This window comes from Serinus canaria, chromosome 25, assembly GCF_022539315.1.
Source record: "Serinus canaria isolate serCan28SL12 chromosome 25, serCan2020, whole genome shotgun sequence".
Taxonomy (NCBI): domain Eukaryota; kingdom Metazoa; phylum Chordata; class Aves; order Passeriformes; family Fringillidae; genus Serinus; species Serinus canaria.
The window spans coordinates 5,143,291-5,166,869 of NC_066338.1; the positions used below are offsets into that span (position 1 = coordinate 5,143,291).

The 23,579-nt window shown below is 50.6% G+C and overlaps 1 protein-coding gene across 1 annotated transcript in view; it reads left to right on the forward strand.

Moving 5' to 3' along the window:
• Window positions 1-23,579, forward strand: part of LOC115485198 (uncharacterized) — a 2,106,330-nt gene that overhangs the window by 781,141 nt on the left and 1,301,610 nt on the right. The window contains 2 exon segments of the mRNA XM_050983901.1: window positions 2,108-2,528; window positions 2,531-2,713. Of these exon segments, the coding sequence (XP_050839858.1) occupies window positions 2,108-2,528; window positions 2,531-2,713 (604 nt within the window).

The following is a 23,579-nucleotide window of genomic DNA, read 5'->3' on the forward strand; positions in this document are numbered from 1 at the left end:
ACATGGTTCCACTTGCTCCCTTTCACCCTCACTTTTGTTCCAGTCACTCCCAGTTGCTTCCAGCATGATCCCATTTGCTCCCAGCCACTCCCAGTCAGCCTCTTTGTGGTCACATTCACTGCCAGTATGATCCCAGCCACCTCCAGCATGATCCCAGTTCAGTGCAGTACAAGCCCAGTTGCTTCCAATCATGCCCAGCATGCACCCAGTCACTACCAGTTCCTCACAGTTCCTTCCAGCATGATCCCAGTTGCTCACAGCTGCTCCTGGTTACCCTCAGCATGATCCCAGTCACTTCCAGTATATCCCATTCACCCCCAACATGATCTCAATTGCCCCCTGCAGCCTACCCCTCACTCCCAGTGGGATCCCAGTATGATCCCACTCTCCCTCAGTGTGATCACAGTCTGCCCCAGCATGGGCCCAGCTGCTCCCAGTATGACCCCAGTACAAATCTGTCCCTCCCAGTGATGCCACTCCTGCGATCCCCATTGCTCTCTATATTCCCCCCTCCTGGATCTCCCGAGAGGAGCCTCAAGCACTGGCAGTCCCCAGGCAGGGACCCCAGCAAGGCCCAGTTTGGACGTGCAGCCCCCAGTTTGCTCAGTTTGCCTCTCCTTTGGCCCGGGCCAGGTTCCCACCGCCCGCAGCAGCTGGGAGCAGCCAAGAGCCCCGCGCTGCCCATCCCGACCTGTCCCAGCTCCATCCCCGCTCCAGCCGCGGGCTGCGAGGGCTGCGGGAACGGGGCATCGAGGGTGTCGCTGCTGCTGGGGGAGGAGGAGGAGGGAGGGAAGGGGAGGGATGAATAAGGAGAGCCAGAAGGGATGGAAGTAGGAGAAGGAGGTGGGCTTAGGGAGGAGGAGGAGGAGGAGGAGGGATGGAAGAGGATGAGAGGGAGGAAGAGCAACAGGGGGGACAAAAGAAGATCAAGGAAAAGAGAAGGAACCATGAGGTCAAGCATTCCCTGAAATCACAGCCCCCTACCTGTGGAATCATCACTCGCCATCCCACAGGTGCCCTGGGAGGGGGAGCTCAGCCCTGATATCCTGGGGGGTCCCTGGGTTGGGGTTTTTTGGGAGGGATGTTTAGAGAATGAAGAACTCCAAGGCTGAGCAGAAAAGGCCCCTTGGGAAGACATCGTGGGGTGGCGGTGGCGGCTGGCGGCAGAGGCAGCCTGGAGGAGCAGAGCCCTGTGTCCCCCAGGAGCCCAAAGTGGGGAGCCCAGAGAGGGGGGAGCGCCGCCATTGGCGGGAGCCTCAACAGCCTGGAGAGGGGAAGGGGGACTCCTTGGAGCCCCTGCACCCCAAAGCAGAGAATAAGGGGAGAAGGGACCCTGGGAGCCCAAAACTCCCAGCATCCCTAAATGGAGAGAGTGAAGAGAGGGGAGCTTTCTGGATTCCTGGGATTCCCAGCAGCCTGAGGAGGGTGAGGACTGAGTAGACAAGGGACCCCCAATACAAGCACGACCCCCAGCAGCTAGGACAGGGGGGAACCCCCAAACATCAAAGGGGAGAGATCAGAGACAGGGAACTGCTGGGAGGTATTTTCAGGGCTGAATCTTGGTGTTTGGGAGGTTTTTATGGAGTCCAGATGGCCAGTGACATCTAGAGATAGAACTTGGGCAGAAGAACTTTCAAACTCAACATGCTCATCCATTGTATTTTTCCCCAAACCAGGATTTCCCATTCCCAAACCTTGGCCACATGGAGGAGGAGGAGGTTTTGAGAAGAGGAAGATGTCCCGGGACACCCAGGCAGGTGAGGAGGAAGTCAGTGCCCCTTTCCCCCTCTCTCCTGCTCCATCTCCCAGCCCAGCATGGCCCCCGGCTGCAGGACAACCCTGCTGCCATCCCCATCCTGCCGGGGATGCACTGGAGGGATCTCCTTCCCCTTCCCTGTGGCGTGGAGACAAATCCCATCCTTTCCTTGTCCTTTCTACCCATTACAAGGAGCTGAGGATGGAGACCAGAGAGGACAAATGCCCACAGCAGAACCTCGTGGAGGAGGCCCTTTTTAGCTGCTCCACAGTGCAGGAACCCAATGGAGAGGAAAAGCCCCAGAGATCCCACAGGAGGAGGGGCTGCAAACCCAGCCCAGGGTGGTCTGAGGAGGAAAGACCCACCCTGAGCCAGGAAAGTGGACAGAGCTTCAGCCAGAGCTCAGAGCTGGTGGTCCTTGAGCAGCTTCATGATGGGGAGAAGCCCTACAAATACTTGGAGTGTGGGAAGAGTTTAAGGCACAGCTCTGACCTGATCTGCCACCAGATGATCCACACTAGGGAATGGGCCAACACGTGTGGGGAATGTGGGAAGAGCTTCAGCTGCAGCTCAGAACTCATCGAGCACCAACACATCCACAATGGGGAGAAGCCCTGCGAATGTCCCCAGTGTCAGAAGAGGTTTCACACCAGCTCACATCTCCTCAAGCACCAGCAGATTCACACAGATGAGAGGCCCTTCCGCTGCCCCCACTGTGGGAAGGGCTTCAAGGAAAACTCCACCCTTGTCAAGCACCGGCGCATCCACACCGGGGAGAGCCCTATGAGTGTAGGAAATGTGGGAAGAGCTTCAGCTGCAGCTGTGACTTGATCTGCCACCAGATGATCCACACTGGGGAAAGACCATACAGATGTGGGGAATGTGGGATGACCTTCAGCCCGAGGTCCCAACTGATCATCCATCAAATGATCCACACCGGGGAGAGGCCTTACAAGTGTCCCGAGTGCCAGAAGGGGTTTCACATCAGCTCCCATCTTCTCCAGCACCAGCAGATTCACACCAAGGAGAGGCTCTTCTGCTGCCCAAACTGTGGGCAGGGCTTCAAGCGCAAGTCCGATCTTTTCAGGCACCGGCGCATCCACAGCGGGGAGAGGCCCTACGAGTGTCCCCAGTGTGGGAAGAGCTTCTCCAGCAGCTCTCACTTGACCCAACACCAATGGAGGCACCAGTAAAGGGGAGCCCTGCAAGTGCTCTGACTGCAGGAAGAGCTTCCTGCACTGCTACAACTCCACCCCCCATTGGAGGACCCACATTGGGCAGAGCCCTGGTAACCCACATTCCCTGTGATCCATGTTGGCAAGACACCTGGCTGGTTATCCTTCTGGTTTGGCCCTAAATTTCTTCTGATTTGTCTCTATTGCTTAAAAACCCCTGAAATAGGACTAAAAAGAAAGTACTTGATCAAAGATGTCCCACCATTTAACAAGTATTTCCAATGGAATTTATGGTTTAAAAACATATTCTGGGGTATTTGTGGGTCCTTGGGGGATTTCAGGAAGTGTTGTCCTATTTATTTGCACTCCAAAAGTCAAGATGGTTTGATCTGTCACCTCAAAATGTCTCAGTCTCACTGAGAGCAACTCAGTCTTACTCCAAAAGAGCTCAATCCCACCTCAAACTGGTTTGCTCCCACCTCAAAACTAAATTACTCGATTCCACAGCCTCCAGGGTGAGATGGGATTGGAAGGAGATTGGGAGAAGTGGGATCCAAATTTGAGGGTGTGGGATCAGGATTGTACGGGGCTGGGTGGGTGTGATCAATTTTGATGGTACATAAAACTTTCAGAATTACTGATTTCTGTCCTATTCATTTTCAGTCAGTTCCAGTTTGTTTTTCAGAGTGCCACCTTCTTAGATGACTGTGTTTGTGTCCTCCTTTCTCTCCTGCCTCTCTTTGCCTGCTCTGTTTCTCTCTCAGTGTCTCTCTTGACCCAGGGCAGAGATCCTGCCTGGATTTAATTCCCAATCCCCGCGTTACAACAACCATGGGTGAAGTTATGAAGGCTGGCAGTGAAATGTCACTGTAGGATCTTGCTCCACTTGGCTTTTGGCTGGTTCATAAAAGCTTTGCCTTCAAGGGCAGGAACATCTTTTCCTGGCTGGGAACTGGAATTCCAGCCCCTGGGAGTGTGTGCCATGGATCCCAGAGGGGCATTGCCAAGACTCCCAGGGTGCTGCTCCTGCCGTGCCTCCCAAGGAGCTGTGCAGGGCCAGGGAACAAGGTCCAGCAGCTCTGTTGGTTCTGCAGTGCCACAAGAGTTCCTGGTTCCATGAGTTTCCCTACTGCCAGCAGCAGTTCCTTGGTTCCCATGATGCCCTGCTTTGTCACCATAGATATTTGGTGCCATGAAGTTCTTCAGTGTCACAATGGCCTCCCTCGCTCCATGAGCTTCTGCAGTGTCCAAATGGCCTCCTTGGATGGGCAGTGTCACCATGGACCATTGGCTCCATGCAGCCCCGCTGTGTCACCATGGCCTCCTTGGATGGGCAGTGTCACCATGGACCATGGGCTCCATGCAGCCCCACTGTGTCACCATGGACTCCTTGGATGGGCAGTGTCACCATGCACCATGGGCTCCATGCAGCCCCACTGGGTCACCATGGACTCCTTGGATGGGCAGTGTCACCATGCACCATGGGCTCCATGCAGCCCCACTGTGTCACCATGGACTCCTTGGATGGGCAGTGTCACCATGCACCATGGGCTCCATACAGCCCCACTGGGTCACCATGGACTCCTTGGTTCCATGACGTTCTGGGGGTGTCTCCATGGTCTCCTTGGATCCACAGTGCACAATGGACCACTGGATCCACGTGGCCCTGCTGTGTCACCATGGCCCCTTGTTTCCATGGCACCCCTGGGTCACAATTGATTCCTTGCTTCCACGTCACCCCGTCAGTGCCAAAATGGCCCCTTCGTTCCATGGGGAACACAAAAGTTTTGTAGAAACATTGAGCAAATCCTGATGAACACACCTGGGAACATTTGCATTCAAGAGGGAGGTTAAAGCTGAGGATGGCACCAGTAGCTTCCATCTGCAACAGAGATCCAGGGAAAGGACAGGGACAGAGAATTCAGCTGCAAGACTTGGAGAATTCTGCTCCCAGAGATCATTTCTGCTCACACTGTCCCTTGTAGAAAGGTGACACCATTCCAGTCAGCCTGGACTGAGCAGGTGGTTCCTGAGTGGGATTTGTTGTTTAGGAAACCTGCTCAGCCTTTTCCATTCTTTCCTTCCCAACAGGAAAACTTCTCCTGGGCCTGTGTGCAGACAGAGCCCTGAGGAGAACAGATGGGACATGGTGCTATGGGCTGGGACATGGAGCTGCAGAGCTCAGGGGACAAGGTTCTGCTGCAGGGCACAGGGATGTCAGTCCCAGCTGGGCCATGTCAGACATGGTGAGGCTGCAGCTTGTCCAAACAGGGTCAGCCCTCAAGGGGCCCATTCTTCTCTGTGCCCAGACCTCCTAAGGACACATTCAGCATCAAGATTACCTGGGGAAGACTTCTATCAGCTCTTCTCTGAACTGGAAAATAAAAAAATGCTCACTTGATTAAAGAAAAGAAATCATGAGGTGCAGTTTGAAATCTTCCTCCTTAACAAAACACCAAACTGACTTCAGTCAGCTGCACAAGCCCTGGAGACTTGAAGCCCACTGAAGTAAAACAAAGAATCCTCAAGAACTTTCTGCATTTTGATGATCCCCACAGTGGATTTTGGGCTGAGTCCAGGACCCTCAGGAACTGAGAGGAGGCCGAAAAAGCTGCTCAAGGAATCAGAAGCAAAACTCCAAGTCCCTTGGAGCATCACTGTGCCCCACTGAGGGCAGGGAGTGCCAAAGGTTCCCCTGGGACTGCTGAGAGCAGATCCTTAAGGCCAGGATTGCAGGGAGCCAAAGGAGCAGGGAACTGCAATGCTGAGCCAGACCTGGGCTGGGTGGGGGAAACAGAAAGGCCAAGCCCTGAGCCCAGCCTGTGACTGCAGGGCCTGTCCCTCATGGGTGGCTCGAGGCTGTTTGTGGGGCAGTGGGATGTGAGGGGCAGCGGGATGTGAGGGGCAGCAAGGACAAATGTCATAAACCTGTGTGACACTCCAGATCCTCATGGAACCAAGGGGCCAGTGGGATACTGTGGGGCCTCATGGAAACAAGAGGCAATCATGAGCCTGAAGGGTTGGAACACCCCAGAACACTGAAATGCTAGGGCTAACAAAAGGTTCCTTTTACTAGAGTTTGGTGCACAGGAGAAACATCAACCAGATATTTTTAACATGGCCAGATGCAAAAATATTCTTGGTAGGAAGGGACACACAAGGATCATCAAGTCCAGCTCTTAAGTGAATGGCCCAAGCGGGGATTGAACCCCCAGCCTCGGTGATACCAGTACTATGCTCTGACCAACTGAGCTAAGAGGTCAAAATGACACAAAATTTTACTGGCACAATATAGACAATCAAGGAACTGTGTCAAAGTGTTTAATACAACATCTGCTGCAACATAAAACTCTTATCCTAGTATTAGCTTCATTACCTTAGCGCATTTAACCTAAAAACCTTTAACCCTTAAGATGTTAAGCTCCCCAAAAATGTTCTAGGTAAGTAGGATTAGAAGGAGAAGAAATAGACAACAACAGAAAGACACAAGATCTATAGAAAGACACTCACATAGGCACCAACTGCTCAGGTTCCAGCATCACCAACAGAGGAACCCCACAAGAAGGCAGGATCCAGACCAGGGGCTGGCCTCATGCTCCGGTTTTTAAACCCCTGGGCCTTCATGGCCCCGCCCCTGGGGTGGGACTGCCAGCTGCTTGTCCAATCAGAGTCAGGGCAGGGCACCAGCTGCCACTGTGCAATTGATTGACAGCTTGGCCAATCAGAGCTGGGTTAGCACCGCCCCCTTCTTTGTGATTGACAGCTCTGCCAGGCCAGGGCTGGGGGCAGGGCTCTGTCCCACCACAAACCAAGGCCTGACCCAGCCTGGCCCCAGATGGGCATTCCGAGCATCCCAAGGTGTCTCCGGAACATCGATCTCATCCAGCCTCTGACAGCAACCATGGTGACACTGTGGAACCTCATGGAACCAAGGGGCCCTTGTGACACTGTGGTGCCTCATGGAATCAAGGAGACCATTGTGAAACTCGGAGGCCCCAAGGAACCAAGGCTCCATGGTGACCTTGTGCAGCCCAGAGTGTCACAGAGGAGCCACTATGACACAGCGAGGGCACATGGAGCCGAGGGGCCATGGTGACACATCAGGGCTTTGTGGAACCATGAAGCCATTATGACATTGCATGGCCTCGTGGAAGCACGGGGCCATTGTGACACTGCAGAAGCAAGGGGAACTTTGTGACACTGCAGGGCTTCATGGAACCAAGGAGACCATTGTGACACTGTGGGGTCCACAAAACCAAGGGAACATGGAACAGGTCTGGCTGGCTGGGCCTCCTGGTGACACCTGACAGGTCCAGCTGACCTTGGCATGTCGAGGGCTGTATCCCATCTGCCCCTGAAGCACTGGGGCTCTGGGCTTTCCTTCCTATGGGAGAGAACTGTCATTTTCCTCCAGGGGCCCATGGTGAAAACTGGGATTCCACCTCCAAAACTCCATACATCTGAGGATTGCTCCCAAGTGGAAGCTGCCAGGACTGACAGGTCTGGCTGCCCTTGGCCTCTTTGGAGCTGCCTCTCACCGTCTTTCAAAACTGGGGCTCTGGGCTTTCCTTCCAATGGAAAAGAACCATCCTTCTACTCAAGGTGTCCGTGGTCAAAGTGGTCATTCCTCCTCCCGAATTCCCCATATCCAAGGATGCCTCCATGACAAAAGGTGCCAGGAAAAGTAAGTCTGGCTGGCTTGGCCTCCCAGTAGCCTTTGCTCTTGTCTTCTGCCTTTGAAACCCTTGGTCTCTGTGCTTTCCTTCCTATCAAAAGGAGCAATATCTACACAGAAATGGTAGAAACTGAGGTTCTACCTCCAAAATTCCCTATATCCAAGAACAGCCCCTAGACAAAAGCTACCAGGACAGAGAGGTCTGGCTGGCCTAGCCCTCTGATGGCCACCATTCATCTGCCTCTCAAACACCGGTGTTCCATCCTTTCCTTCCTATGGAAAAGAACCGTCCTTTTCCTCTGGGTGTCTATGTCTGAAATTGGGATTCCACCTCTAAAATTCTGTATATCCAAGGGTTGCTACCAGGAAAAATCTGCCACTACAGTCAAGTCTGGCTGGCCTTGGCCTCTGGTGGCTGCCCCTGCAACACTGGGGCTGGGTTCTTTTCTTCCAATGGAGATCACTGGGACACTGTGGGGACCTCATGGAACCAAGGGGATCATTGTGGCACCACTGGAGCCCATGGAACCAAGGGGCCATAGTGACACAGCGGGGCTTCATGGAACCCAGAGACCATTATGGCTCTGTGGAGCCTGATGGAGCCATGGAGACCCATGTGACCCTTCAGGGCCTCATGTCACCAAGGGGGCATTATGGCACCTCAGGGCCTCCTGGAAGCAGGAGACCTTTGGGACACTGTGGGGCCCCATGAAACTGAGGGAACATGGAACAGGTCTGGCTGGCTTTGCCTGCTACAGGCCACCATGTAGGTCTGGCTGATGTTGGAGTGTCAAGGGCTGCCTGTCATCATCTCCTGGAGTATTGGGGCTCCATGGTTTCCTTCTGTTGGAAAAGAACCGTCCAACTTTTCAGATTCCCATTGCCAGACTTGGTACTGTTCCTTAAAAGTTTCCTATATGCAAGAGTATGCCTCAGGACAAAACCTGCCAGCTCTGGCTGGCCTTGGCCTCTGGTGGTCACCTCTCATCTGCCCCTGAAACACTGGGGCTCTGTTCCTGCCTTCCTATGGAAAAGAACCGACCTTCTTGCCAAGGGACCATGACAAAAGTTATCATTTGGCCTCCCAAATTCCGTATATCCAAAGGTTGGTCCCAAACAAAATTAGCCAAGACAACGGGTCAGGCTGGCCCTGTCCTCTGGTGATTTTCTTAGACTCTGAGCGGAATGTTTTCATTTTAAAACACCTTGGAGAGGGCCCAGAGATCTGCCAAGCAGGTGTTTGAGGCCTTGGGCACATGACCGCTACACATGGACAAATAAGCTTTATGCTCTGTGCTGTTGTGGTTTTGCATCACAGAAGTGATGTCCTAAGAGAAGCTGCTAGCAGTTTCCTTAGTGTCTGACAAAAAAAAAAAAAACCAAAACCAAAAAAAACAATCAGTAATTAGCTTTGAGAGCTGACAATCTGTTAAACACCTAAGGAAATTGAACACGCCTCTGTGAAGACATATGTTGAAGACCAAAATGCCTGAGAGGGTCTCTTTCCCTTCTGGCTGGCACAGAGGTACCAAGGCTGACCCAGCCCCAATCTCAGCCAGGGCAGCCAAGGCGGTTCCTGCCGTGGGGCCGGGCCCCTTCCCAGGGACCCCGCCAGGCCCCATCGGCTGCCGGGCAGGGCAGGGGAGACCGCGGGGCCGAGGCTGGGCCGGGCCATGGCTGCAGTTCCAACATCTGGGCACTGCTGAGCCCTGCCCCGCCGCCAGCCCAGGCCGAGCCAGGATCCGCCGGGCCCCAGGAGCAGCCCCGGGCTGGGCCGGCTCGGCCAAGGTTCTGCCACCGCTGGGGTTCACCCGCAACCCCCGGGCAGGGGGAGGAGAAGCCATCGGCCCCAGCCGTGCTGCTGCTGTGTTCTGGCCTGGCTGCTGAGATCCTGGCCCTGCCCCAGCACGGCCCATCCTGACACAGCCCCAGCACAGCCGCTGCAGAAACCTCCATGGTAAAACAGCTCAGGCCGCAAGGACCGAGCCTGGCCGGGGTCACAGAACCATCTGCAGGCCCCAGGTGAGATATGAACTCTGTCAGTGCTTCCATCCTCCCTCGAGTGAGAGAAAAGGACAAAGTGCAGGCATATAGCAGGGCAACGTGAAAACACCGAGGTCCGTGGAGAGGAAGTTGAGTTCCAGATGGGAGGGATGAAGAGGTGCTTTGATCTTGGGGTTGGATTCCTCTTGTAATGCTATGGAGAAGGATGAAATTGATACATCAGACTCTCTTTTTGCCCATAACACATTGAAAATATGGGGAGATGACTTGTTCAGCAAAGGCCTCCATGCTAAAGGAAGCCAATGTTGAAGTATCTCTGATCCCATGAGAAGTTTGTACAGAGAGAGGAGCAGAGTGATGAGACCCTGTGCCCTCAGGGCGACAAGACCTCTGTTCCCAGAGACGAAAATTATTTCAGAAATAGATGAAGAGAACCTCTGCTCTTAAACAGCTCATCTTTAAACTAATACCCCACAAGCTGACATGGCACATAAACACAGCTGTGGGAAAAGATGTGAAAAATAGGAGGGACTTCACAAAGTTTTCCAGGTGGCTGCTATTCGTGGAAATTAAAAGCCATGAGAGAACAGTTTTCTTGTGGAGAAGTCTCCACAACATTTACAAGAGGAACTTCTCTCCTTAAGTGAACTGAAAAAAAGGAATATCGTAGAGGTGGTAAACTGACTGAAAATTTAAGGTTTTGTCTCCTTACATTGTCAGTAAGAAAGAAAAGGTTGTAGGGAGAGGAGAAGTGTTCTGAAAGTTTGGTTCTGATTCTTATTGCTCTTTCTTTTAGCTACTGTTAATAACATTTTATTTATATCCCTTTAAAGGTCTGAGCCTACTTTGCCTTTCTCCTAATTCTATCTCACAACAGGAAATGAGTAAGTATATTCCAGTGAGTGCACTGGTAATAAGCCAACTCTGAACCCACCACACTAATTAATGCACTGACCGAGAAACCTCAAATTGGTGAACCAAAACCACTACAGAAACCTTCCTGATGAACTGCATGTGAGCAGAGGGAAATCAAGGCAGAGCCATGGTTTGTCAGGACTGGCCTGATCCTAATGAGCCCTGTGGTGCATTTGGAGCTGAGCCCTGGAACCTCAGGGCCTGAGGGGAGATTGCACAAACCCTTCCAGGAGGCAAAGGCAGAAGAAACACCCAAAGTGTCTCGAGGCATGAATGGGTCCCACTGAGGTCCATACCCAACACAGGCACCTCATGGACCCTTGGAGGAGAGAATTGGAGGCCAGGACTGCAAAAAAACATCTCAGACACTCAGTGTGGAAAGGAAATTCAAAAGTACCTTAAAAACCTTGAGTATCTCAAAGTATTAATGAACCCCACTGAGTGTCAATACAAAGCTCTCAAGGGACTCATTAAAGCAGATAATTGGGGCCATGATTGCACAAACCTCTCACAGAGTCTGTATCAAAAGGGAAACACCAAGTACCTTAAAATAACTGAAGTACCTTGAAGCATGAATGAGCCCCACTGAGTGTTGTTACTGACAAAGCCTCTCCAGGGACTAATTACAGCAGATAATTGAAAGCCATGATTGCACAAACCTCTCAGAGACTCCAAGGCAAAAGCCAAACCCAAAGTCCTTTGAAAACCCTGCTGTCCCTGGGAGCATGAAGGAGCCCCCAGGGCCATTGCTGAGAAAGGCTCCCCAGGGACTCCTTCCAGCAGATCCTTGAGGCCACTGGGATGTGGGCCAGGGGGGGATGCTGAGGACAGGACAAGGGGCTGACAGTGCCCAGCCTGGCTGGGGCTGTGCCAGGAGGCCCCAGTGCCTCAGGACAAGGTGTCTCCTCCCAGCCTTTGGTGGCACAGACCCTGCTGTGCCCCAGGGCACCAAGACTTGGCTTCTCTTTGTCCCCACCTGTCATCACTGCCTCCAGTTCTCTGCTCTGCCTGGGGCCTGGGGACACTTTCTCAGTCGTGTCCCTCAGTGGGACCCATTAAAAGTGAAAGAAACTTTGGAGTTGGATTCTGACTTGGAGTTCTGGAGAGATTTCTTCAGCTCCCTCTCAGGGACTGATGTGCAGGGCCTGAGCACAAAGCCCCAGGGGGTCATTAAAGTCCTTGTGCTGTGTCTGTGCTGCTGAGCTGGGCTGGGCTCCTGGCACAGAGGCAGCTTCTGGTAACCAAGAAGAGCTTCAAAAGCACATTTCTCTTGATGAGCAGCTCTTCTGCCAGCCCAGCAGGGCTGGGGCACTGCCTGCAGCCACCCCGGGCACAGCACAGAGGCACAGAGAGCTTCAATCAGTCAGGGCTGGGAAGGTGCTGAGAAGTGCCTGGGGCAGAATCACTGCCAGCCCTTGGCACAGGAACCTCTGGCTGCAGGACAATGCAGCTGCAGCTCCTGGAGCCATCTCCTAAAGCTGGAACATCCCAATGCCTGCAGACTCTGTGAGTACATTCTCTGATTGTCTCTTGTGCAGAGCAGCCAGGGGTGCCCAGGGCTGCCCTGCAAAGCAGGGTCCTGCAGCCCAGGGCGCTGTGCTGGGGCAGGGACTCTGCTGCCTGCCAGGGACAGCTCTCAGCCAGCCCTGGCAGCTGCTCCCAGCACTGGGGGGACAAGGTCTGGGGGGGAGGAGAGAGATGGTAAGGCTTGGAAGTGTTGTCCCTTTGTGGTGAGGATGCTGCATTGTTCAGGACAGCTTGCAGCATGACATTTAACTGCAGAACATTTTGAAGTAGAATTTACAGGGAGCACAGAGAGGCAGGGGCCTGTATAAAAGGAAATATCCTGCTTTTTTAATCTACTGCTCTGTATTGCCTGAATGTGAAATTACAATTAGATATTAATCTCTCACCTCAGTATGAGGGAAATAAAAAATTTTTCTCAGATCTGAGTAAACCAGGCAGTGACAGAAATCAGCACAGGGCCCCTTACAGGCTGCATCAATGTCACTTTTCCAGCCTTCTCAGGGTTGCTCTAACATTGCCATCAGAGCCTGCAGAGCCAGAGTTGCCCTGGGCAGTGCCAGAGCTGGGAGGGATCTGCAGGGCAGAGCTGAGCCCCCAGGGCTGGGCTCTGGCAGATGCTGGCTGGGACAGCTCCAGGCAGCAGAGCCTTTGGCAGGCAGTGGGGGGAAAGTGCCCTGATGCTTTCTCTTGAGCTACTAGTGGCTACTGGGGATATTTCTCCTCAGAGACACCTTCGGCTCGCAAGCAGTTACTATTAAGCACTCGAGATAGGCCCATGCAAAGCAGAACTCAGTTTACCTCTAGCAGAAAAGTCCAGGCGATAGTGAAGAGGAAGAGAGTGTGTTCTGCCGGAGAGTTAAATCCAGAGTTTATTCCACAGTATTACAGTTCCGAATCTCAGTACTGCTCTGAACAGACCCCAACCGCATGCCTCCAACGCCTTTTAAGCACACAGGAAGGTGGGGGGGGAACAGGTGAGCTACCAACCAGGTGGGGGGGGGAGGGTCTCAGGGAACAATGACATCTGGACAGGCCAATGACCGCAGGCCTGAGGGGCATCTTTTGAACTTACTGGGCAGGAGACAGGCAAGGAGGAAGTAGTCACAGCTGAGGGGAAGAACCTAGCTTTACACCACAACATCTCCCCCTAGTTTTGTTTAAAAAGAAGAGAACTGGGTTCGTGGTCAGAAATTTTGCCAAACCATGGTTGGTAAATTGGCTCCTCCTCTGCAGGAGAATCAGTGTTTTCTACTGAGGCTTCTGTGTCATCTATTTGAACACTAAGGGCTTCTAAATGGTACACTTCAGGAAGGGGGGGTGAGCTTGAAATCAACTTGAGAACCATGCGTTTGATCAAACTAAAAACAAGGCTAACAACTATAATAACGATAATTAAAATAAACAATACTAAAACCAAAGTTTTCAGAATAGATCTCAGCCAGCCCGAGAGTCCCCAGTCTTTGAACAATCCACTCAGCCAGTCGTCAGTTTCTCTCTTGATGTCGTTCACCATGATTTTCATCTTGTCTATTGTGGCATGGATGTCCTCTGCTTTTGATGACAAGTTAAGGCAGCAGAGGCCTTCAAATTCTTCACAGCGATGGTTGTGCAGAAGGAGCAGATAGTCTATGGCTGCCCTATTCTGAATGGTGGCTTGCCTGGTAATTTCCTCATCTGATAAGAGGTCACTCAGGGCAGTAGAAGTGAGATTTGCCTGTTTTGCAACCCAGCATTCCAATCGGCCTAATTCTCCCATGCTTTTTGCTGCCGATATCCATGGCAGGAGGACTGTAATTGCAGTGGCCTTAAGTCTGGACCAGTGAACAATTTCTGAATTACAGTCAGGGTCTAATTGCCTTAGGTCTCTTTTTTGGATAGCCAATGTGTGTGTGTTGTTTTTTCTTTGCCAATGTATTAGGTTTGTTCGATTTGGGGTCAACAGGCTCAGCTTACCAAAGGTACACGGACCTCCGAGCAGACGAGGAGGGAGACCTGCCCATGCTCTGTCTCCACATATTAAAAACACACCTCTTGGGAGTTCACGAGGCTTATAATCACCACTAGATGAGTGCATGACTAGGACTGAATTTTCACACCAGTTTTTATCTGTGTAGTGTGGGTTGCTAGGATCAGGATAAGTGTTATGTTTAGTTTCATGATATGGTAAGTGGGAATTGAATTTAAAGTGAACGCAAAAGGTTGCATTCATGGAGCCTAAGAGATGGAACTCTTGGGGCTCCCCTTTTGGCACTGGTAACGTTCTCGCCCACTCCTGCCAAAACAGTAAGGGATTGTCAGCAGGGTAGCGGCCAGGAGAAGGTGCGAGTGAGTTAACTTCATTTAAAGCATTCCACATTTCATTTGGGAACTCTGAGGATTTGAAGGGAACTCCCACCAGGCAAGTTGACAAGGGGTCAGAGGCTGTTGCTGTGGAGAGACAAATGTGATCTTGCCCAAGGGCTTTGGCCAAGGTGGTCCATACGTTCGCTTTGGGCTGAGGGACTATCCAGGAAATCGCTGGAGAAATGATCGCAAGTAGGACGAGGAGCAGGCTCGGTCTCATGGCGTCTCAAGACTGCACACGAACTGCAGGATCTAAACCGGTAAAAGGAAACTTAAAACAAACATGTATCACAAACTATTCCAGATAGGAGGCTTAAATGGAATCTCTTCCAGAGAATGCGCACGGCGTTTTCTCCTCCAGGCAGCATTAGCAACCTGGGGCGCTTCAGTAGATTCTTCTGAGACTTTGGGAACATAGGGCTTTACCCATTTGGAAGGAACCCACTTTAAACCAGAGGGGGTGGACACACAGGCATATCCACGACCCCAAGTAACCAATTTGTAAGGTCCCACCGTTTTCCAAGTCTCAGGGTCTTTTACTAAAACCGGAGGCTTTTCTTTCATCAACATGTGACTGCTCCCCCCAAAATGGCGTAGGATGGGCGGATTTAAGCTGTCAAAGGAACAATTCAGAAAATTAATTGTGAACAGTGCCCTGGACAACCGGATGTGGGGAGGTTCTACTTTCAGAACCTGATGTTGCTGATCAGGACTCTCTTGATATCACGGTGAGTCCTTTCTACTATGGCTTGACCAGTAGGGGAGTAGGGGATGCCAGTTTTGTGCCCTACTCCCCATTGTTGCAGGAAGCTTCCAAATTCCTTGGATTTGTAAACAGGTCCATTATCAGTTTTCAGCTCCTTGGGGATGCCCATGAAAGAAAAGGCTTGTAAGAGGTGCTTAATGGCATCGATAGACGATTCTCCTGTGTGGGCAGAAGCATAGACCGCTCCAGAAAAGGTATCTACACTAACGTGAACGTATTTCTGCCGTCCAAATGACTGTATATGTGTAACATCCGTTTGCCACAGCTCACAACTGTTCAATCCCCTTGGGTTTGCTCCTGTACTCACTGTAGGGAGTGCATGTTGTTGGCAATTTGGGCATGTGTCTACAATTGCTCTGGCCTGTTCTCGAGTGATGCGAAACTGACGAACCAGGCCAGGTGCATTTTGGTGGAAAAGTTGGTGGCTGATTTTTGCCTGTTCAAAAATATTTGGGAGAGTGGCCATCTCTGCAGGCGCAGCGAGAGCATCTGCCCTTCTGTTGCCTTCAGCGATAAACCCTGGCAAATTGGTGTGTGACCTGACATGCATCACATAAAATGGTTGCTCTCGGTGGGTGACTAACTTTACAAGTTTTGAGAGTAATTCGAAAAGTGCGATGTTAGACACCTCTTGCAGTATTGCTTGATCTGCCCTGGATACTACTCCTGCCACAAAAGCAGAATCTGTAATCAAATTGAATGGTTCTGAGAATTTTTCAAAAGCTCTAACAACTGCAGCCAATTCTGCAACTTGAGGTGAACCTTCCACCTCAGCAATGTCTGTCTCCCACTGCTGGGTTTGAGGATCTTTCCAAGTCATAACGGACTTGTGAGACCTCCCAGATGCATCTGTAAAGACAGTCAGAGCCTTTTTTAAAGGTCTCCTACTTAGAGCACTTCTCAATTTCAGAGTGAATTGAGCATCTTGTTCGAACATCTTGTGGGCAGGCCTCTGGACAGAAATTTGTCCTGAATAGGAATCCAGAGCAAATTGCAACACTACATTTTCTTGAAACAATTGTTCTAATATTTTCATAGTGTTTTGGCCCGATTTTAACTCAATTGGAATGTAAATGCACCCAAAGTCACATCCTGCTAACTCCCTGATTCTGGTCCTTGCTTTCCGGATCAGTTCTGCTACCAGCTCTTGAGGCTTTGTCATTCTCTTGGACCTTTTGTGACTGAGGAAAACCCATTCTATGATCAAGAGAGGGTCCCTCTGGTCTTGGTCCTCTTTTGGTGTATCTTTTGCCTTAAGTGTTTGTTCTTCCTCCCACTGGAAGATGATTCCATGGAGGTATGGCAACTTACCTAAGATGATAAAATTGAATGGCAGGTCAGGTTGACATCGGTGGGCCTGTCTTGTGGACATTGCAATCTGAACCTTTTCTAGAGCTTTCCGTGCCTCTGGGGTAACAGACCTAGGAGCACCTAGGTCCTCTCCCCCTTTCAATAAATCGAAAAGAGGGGCAAGGTCTTCGTTTGTCAGACCAAGCCATGGCTTTACCCAGTTTAAAGGCCCACACAACTTGTGGGCATCCGCAAGGGTCTTGATTTTTGGATTGATTTCTAGTTTTTGAGGAACAATGGTCCTATTTCCAATTTTTAGGCCCAAATATTTCCAAGGTGGCGTCTTTTGAATTTTCTGTTCTTGGAGCTCGAACCCTGCAACAATCAATGCATCGATCGTTAGGTCAAGTGCATGTGTGAGTAGATCATCATTGGGGGCACACACAAGGATATCATCTATATAATGATAGATGATGGCCTTTTCTGCGGCTGCACGCACTGGGGAAAGCAAGGAAGAGACATACTGTTGGCAGATTGCTGGCGAGACTTTCAGTCCTTGAGGAAGAACCGTCCAATGGTACCTTTTCATAGGGGCTTCCATGTTGATGGTAGGGACCGAAAACGCAAAACGCGGCGCGTCGTCAGGGTGTAAGGGAATGTGGAAAAAACAATCTTTTATATCAATAACAGCTAGTTTCCAATCTTGGGGAAGCATAGTAGGGGATGGCATACCAGGCTGGGGGGAACCCATATCTTCAATTACATTATTAATTTGTCGGAGGTCGTGGAGGAGCCGCCATCTTTTTTTGTCAGCTTTCTGAATGACAAAAACAGGAGAGTTCCACGGGGACATGGTCTCTACAATGTGACCCCTTTTTAATTGCTCCTCTACTAGCTCTTCAAGCGCCTTTATTTTTTGTTTACTGAGCGGCCATTGTTTCACCTCAACTGGGTTGTCAGTTTTCCACTTCAGTTTATGGGCGGGGCGCTGTTCAATGACCGCTGTACAAAAATCCTGTGGGGAGTCTGGAATATCAATTGTGACACCCCACTGGGCCATCAAATCTCTCCCTAATAATGGTTCTGAATAATCTAACACGAATGGACGGATATTAGCCAATTGTCCGTTTGGCCCCTCAATTTGGATGACGCTCTTGGATTGTCTTGCCAATTGCAGACCTCCCACACCTTGAACGTGACCGGCAACATCTTGCAAAGGCCAATGTGCTGGCCAGTCTTGTACTGGGATCACTGTGCAGTCTGCACCTGTGTCTACAAGCATTTCAATACGTTTAGACTCTTCACCCCCACTGACATTACACCAGATTTTGGGTTTATCTTTCCCAATAACTTGGACCCGGGCAACTGTGGGCCCTTGTTTCTCGGTGCTTTCAGGTAAACACGGCACAGGGATAGCTTGAGCAACAATTTGTCCTTTGGGAAGAAACAGGGGTGGGTGAAAACAGTGCAGCCCGAGAATGAATTGCTCAGGATCTGGTGTTGTCATTCCTGGAGCAATTTCAATCTCTTGTGGTGTGTGATTGGTGTCCCCAATGATGATGTACTTACAGTGAACTCGGTGCCAGGTACCTTCCTGTTCTGGATTGACAGAGACAAAATGCCAGTTAGTGTCTTTTAGGTGGAGTGATTCTGACAGCAGCAACCTGTAAGACTTATTGACAGAAGATGTGGTTAACATGGGTTCACTTAAGTCACGACAAAGTTTGTTTGGACTAGTAGACAACGGACTACCAGACGTGGTCATTGAAGCATCTGCTTCACTCACAGAAATAGTAACATCCCCGCACACTTGGTTTATTTTGTTTCCCCCATTCTCTTGGCCTGCTCTTTTGTGTCTGTGCGCCTGGCAGGCCGGCGGCGCTCCCTTTTCAGTTTTTTTGTTGTTGTTGATTCTCTGGGAGCGTTTGCAGTTCTCTCCCCCCACCATTTCTAAATTCATCAAATTGCTTTTTCAGGGGGCACTGGCTACTCCAGTGCCCAAGGTTGCTGCAAAGCAGGCATGGCTTCGTGGGGTCAACCATTGCTGGTCTTCGCTGCTGCCCAGGGTGCTGCTGTTCTGAGGGAATAGGCGCAGGGCTGGCAACGGCAACACGCTGAGGGAATCTTGATCTGGTGTCTTCAGCAACACTCATCAGAGGCACTTTCCTGTTACAGACTAGAAGCATATCTTTTAGTGTAGGGGGGGGTTCTAGGGGAAGACTTAAAATTGCTGCTCGACACTGTTCATTTGCATTTGTAAATGCCATTTCCTCTAAAACTTCTTCTCTTGCATTTTCTTTTTTTACTTGGATTTCAATAGCCCTAGTTAACCTTTCTACAAATTTTAAAAAAGGTTCTGATGGTAGCTGTTTGATCTTACTATAAGGCTCTAAAGGCCCCTCGGATGGGAGGGAAAAGAATGCTTTTTCAGCTGCATCTTTCACTTTCTCGAGTGTTTCTACAGGAATTACAGTAGCTTGGATTGAGGGTAAAGACCATTGGCCCTCACCGGAGAGATGCTCAATGGTAATTGGCAAGCCATTGGTATCTTTTGCTGTGTTTGGATCAGCCTGCAAGCTTGGGAGGGCTTCTTTTAGCAGTTGTTTCCATGCTAATTCCCATAATTTGAATTCTGTAGAGGTCATGAGGCATGAGAAAAGCTGTTTTAAATCATGTGGGACTACTACAGTCCTGCTCAGTTCAGAATTTAAAAGGCCACGAAAATATGGGCTGTGTGGGCCATACTCTTTATGAGATTTACAGATTTCTTTAATCAATTGTCGTCCGAAAGAGCTCCAACTAGCAGTTGGGGCTGCTCCCCCTTGTGCTGCAGGCTGATATGTAACAGGAGCGAAGGACAAAGTCGGACCCTGAATTGGGTCTGCAACTTCTTGTCCTGTATCACTTGAATCAGAAGTGGGAGCACCGATACAGCTGTGGGGAGAAGCAGTGGGCGTGCCCTCACCGTGGGAACCCGGGGAGGGGATAGGGAAATAATGGGCACAGGGGGCGGGGCCACCGTGGGAACAGGGGGCGGGGCCACCGTGGGACGTCACATCGGCAGACACCCCCTGGGAGGAGTAGAGGGGCGGAGCTGAGGGTACAGCAGGATAGGGGGAGGGAAGGGAGGTGTCACGAGGAGCAGGAGGGGAGGGGGGTGGGGGAGGAATTTTGGGATGCTTAGGAGTATTTTGGGAAGAAGACGGCCAGGTATGGGAAGGTGCCACGTGGCACCTTCCATCTTGTGGACTCCCTAGGGCATGGGGGCCATTTTGGGGATCACTGCTCTCCGAAAAGCTAACACGTGCTCTGGGTTTCAGAGCAGGAGACGCAGGGTTTTGAGAAAGGTTCCAAGCTGTCTGGCTAGGACTATTTGGAGAGGGAGAATCACGCATTTAAAATGCTCAGGAAGTCGAGTTTTCTGAGCATTAGCAGAATGTGCACGCTTTAAGATACTAAGTTTAGGGGTAAGAGGTTTAGAAGTGGGAGGCGGAGAGACAGGGAGAGCAGGGGTACATTGCTTGTATTTAGGCTTTTTCTTCAGTTCCTTTTGCTTGAGCAAGGCTGTTCGAATTTGTAAACCCCAGTACACAAATTTAGCTGAAGAAATATCTCCAGACTGTCCTAAGGTTATTAATTCATTTCCTACTCTATCCCAAAAATTAATATCATGGACTTCTTCAGGAGAAATTTGTGGGAAGTGTAGAAAAAGCCATTTTATAAACGGTTTCAATTTACCTTTAGAGAATTTAACATTACCACTGACTAAAATCGCAATAATATTATAATACACTCCTTTTTGTGCAGAGCTTAAATTTGAGCCCATTTTAGATGTAAAAAGCGCAATACACAAAGTCCCGCCGACTGGAAATAAAGCCAAATCAACTACTGATTTCTAAGAAAACTACTGACCAGAAGCGATAACGAGCAGACGTTAGCTTTTCACGATGCAGCTGAGTACCCTGCCTTTAAAATAGCCGCGGCAACAGCGCTGACTCGGGAACAGCCCTGCCGGTGTGGAGGACAGAAAAAGCCTCCCCGCCGGCTCCACGTGGCAAAGGCGAAACTGGGGCCGCCCCGCACCGTGTGTAGAGAGCCGAGAAAGCACCCCCCGCGCTGCGAGAGCTACCCCACCGAGAGAGAGCTCACCACACACCGAGCCGAGAGAGAGCAGCCCCTCCCCCACGCCACGTGTAGAGAGCTCACCACACACCGAGCCGAGAGAGAGCAGCCCCCCCGCACGCCACGTGTAGAGAGCTCACCACACACCGAGCCGAGAGAGAGCAGCCCTCCCCCCCACGCCACGTGTAGAGAGCTCACCACACACCAAGCCGAGAGAGAGCAGCCCCCCCCCACGCCACGTGTACAGAGCTCCCCCACACCGAGAGACAACACGCCGCAGTGCCGAGCAGGGAGGGAAGGGTTGGGAGAGCTCTCCCGCTCTTCCACTGGCGCCGCGAATTATAAAAGTGGCAAAAACACGCCGCAGTGAGCTATGTCTAACACAATATCGCTCCGGATTAAAACAAACAACCCACGGCAGGGTCAAAACAGTTCTCACGGCAGAGACTGTTTAAAAGCGAACAGTTCTCACGGCAGAGACTGTTTAAAAGCGAACAGTTTCGCGGCAGAAACTTTTTTTTTTTTTTTTTTTTTTTTTGAGATTCTACTCCCTCTAAAGGGCACAGATACTCACCGAAATCGAAGTTGTTGATGGCGGTAGAAGCAGGACGTCTCTTCACTGGAACAGGACCCCCCGCGGGCAAAAAAGGGGGCTCCCCTATTCTCCCCTGGAAAATTGCTCACCAGAAAGGAGCTAATCTTCTAGGAGTACCGAACATTCCACAAGACTTCTTCTGGGAGATTGATCCCTAAGTCTTTGCTGAGAGTGATGCATTCAAAGCTCTCTAGCGGATGCTCAGCTGCCTTGAAGGTTTACCGAGGTTCTGAGATTACTTTTTGGGCATTCAAATTCGATGTGCCTCACATTGGGCGCCAGTTGATGCTTTCTCTTGAGCTACTAGTGGCTACTGGGGATATTTCTCCTCAGAGACACCTTCGGCTCGCAAGCAGTTACTATTAAGCACTCGAGATAGGCCCATGCAAAGCAGAACTCAGTTTACCTCTAGTAGAAAAGTCCAGGCGATAGTGAAGAGGAAGAGAGTGTGTTCTGCCGGAGAGTTAAATCCAGAGTTTATTCCACAGTATTACAGTTCCGAATCTCAGTACTGCTCCGAACAGACCCCGACCGCATGGCTCCAATGCCTTTTAAGCACACAGGAAGGTGGGGGGGGGAACAGGTGAGCTACCAACCAGGTGGGAGGGGGAGGGTCTCAGGGAACAATGACATCTGGACAGGCCAATGACCGCAGGCCTGAGGGGCATCTTTTGAACTTACTGGGCAGGAGACAGGCAAGGAGGAAGTAGTCACAGCTGAGGGGAAGAACCTAGCTTTACACCACAACATCTCCCCTAGTTTTGTTTAAAAAGAAGAGAACTGGGTTCGTGGTCAGAAATTTTGCCAAACCATGGTTGGTAAATTGGCTCCTCCTCTGCAGGAGAATCAGTGTTTTCTACGGAGGCTTCTGTGTCATCTATTTGAACACTAAGGGCTTCTAAATGGTACACTTCAGGAAGGGGGGGTGAGCTTGAAATCAACTTGAGAACCATGCGTTTGATCAAACTAAAAACAAGGCTAACAACTATAATAACGATAATTAAAATAAACAATACTAAAACCAAAGTTTTCAGAATAGATCTCAGCCAGCCCGAGAGTCCCCAGTCTTTGAACAATCCACTCAGCCAGTCGTCAGTTTCTCTCTTGATGTCGTTCACCATGATTTTCATCTTGTTGATTGTGGCATGGATGTCCTCTGCTTTGATGACAAGTTAAGGCAGCAGAGGCCTTCAAATTCTTCACAGCGATGGTTGTGCAGAAGGAGCAGATAGTCTATGGCTGCCCTATTCTGAATGGTGGCTTGCCTGGTAATTTCCTCATCTGATAAGAGGTCACCCAGGGCAGTAGAAGTGAGATTTGCCTGTTTTGCAACCCAGCATTCCAATCGGCCTAATTCTCCCATGCTTTTTGCTGCCGATATCCATGGCAGGAGGACTGTAATTGCAGTGGCCTTAAGTCTGGACCAGTGAACAATTTCTGAATTACAGTCAGGGTCTAATTGCCTTAGGTCTCTTTTTTGGATAGCCAATGTGTGTGTGTTGTTTTTTCTTTGCCAATGTATTAGGTTTGTTCGATTTGGGGTTAACAGGCTCAGCTTACCAAAGGTACACGGACCTCCGAGCAGACGAGGAGGGAGACCTGCCCATGCTCTGTCTCCACATATTAAAAACACACCTCTTGGGAGTTCACGAGGCTTATAATCACTACTAGATGAGTGCATGACTAGGACTGAATTTTCACACCAGTTTTTATCTGTGTAGTGTGGGTTGCTAGGATCAGGATAAGTGTTATGTTTAGTTTCATGATATGGTAAGTGGGAATTGAATTTAAAGTGAACGCAAAAGATTGCATTCATGGAGCCTAAGAGATGGAACTCTTGTGGCTCTCTTTTTGGCACTGGTACGTTCTCGCCCACTCCTGCCAAAACAGTAAGGGATTGTCAGCAGGGTAGCGGCCAGGAGAAGGTGCGAGTGAGTTAACTTCATTTAAAGCATTCCAACATTTCATTTGGGAACTCTGAGGATTTGAAGGGAACTCCCACCAGGCAAGTTGACAAGGGATCAGAGGCTGTTGCTGTGGAGAGACAAATGTGATCTTGCCCAAGGGCTTGGCCAAGGTGGTCCATACGTTCGCTTTGGGCTGAGGGACTATCCAGGAAATCGCTGGAGAAATGATCGCAAGTAGGACGAGGAGCAGGCTCGGTCTCATGGTGTCTCAAGACTGCACACGAACTGCAGGATCTAAACCGGTAAAAGGAAACTTAAAACAAACATGTATCACAAACTATTCCAGATAGGAGGCTTAAATGGAATCTCTTCCAGAGAATGCGCGCGGCGTTTTCTCCTCCAGGCAGCATTAGCAACCTGGGGCGCTTCAGTAGATTCTTCTGAGACTTTGGGAACATAGGGCTTTACCCATTTGGAAGGAACCCACTTTAAACCAGAGGGGGT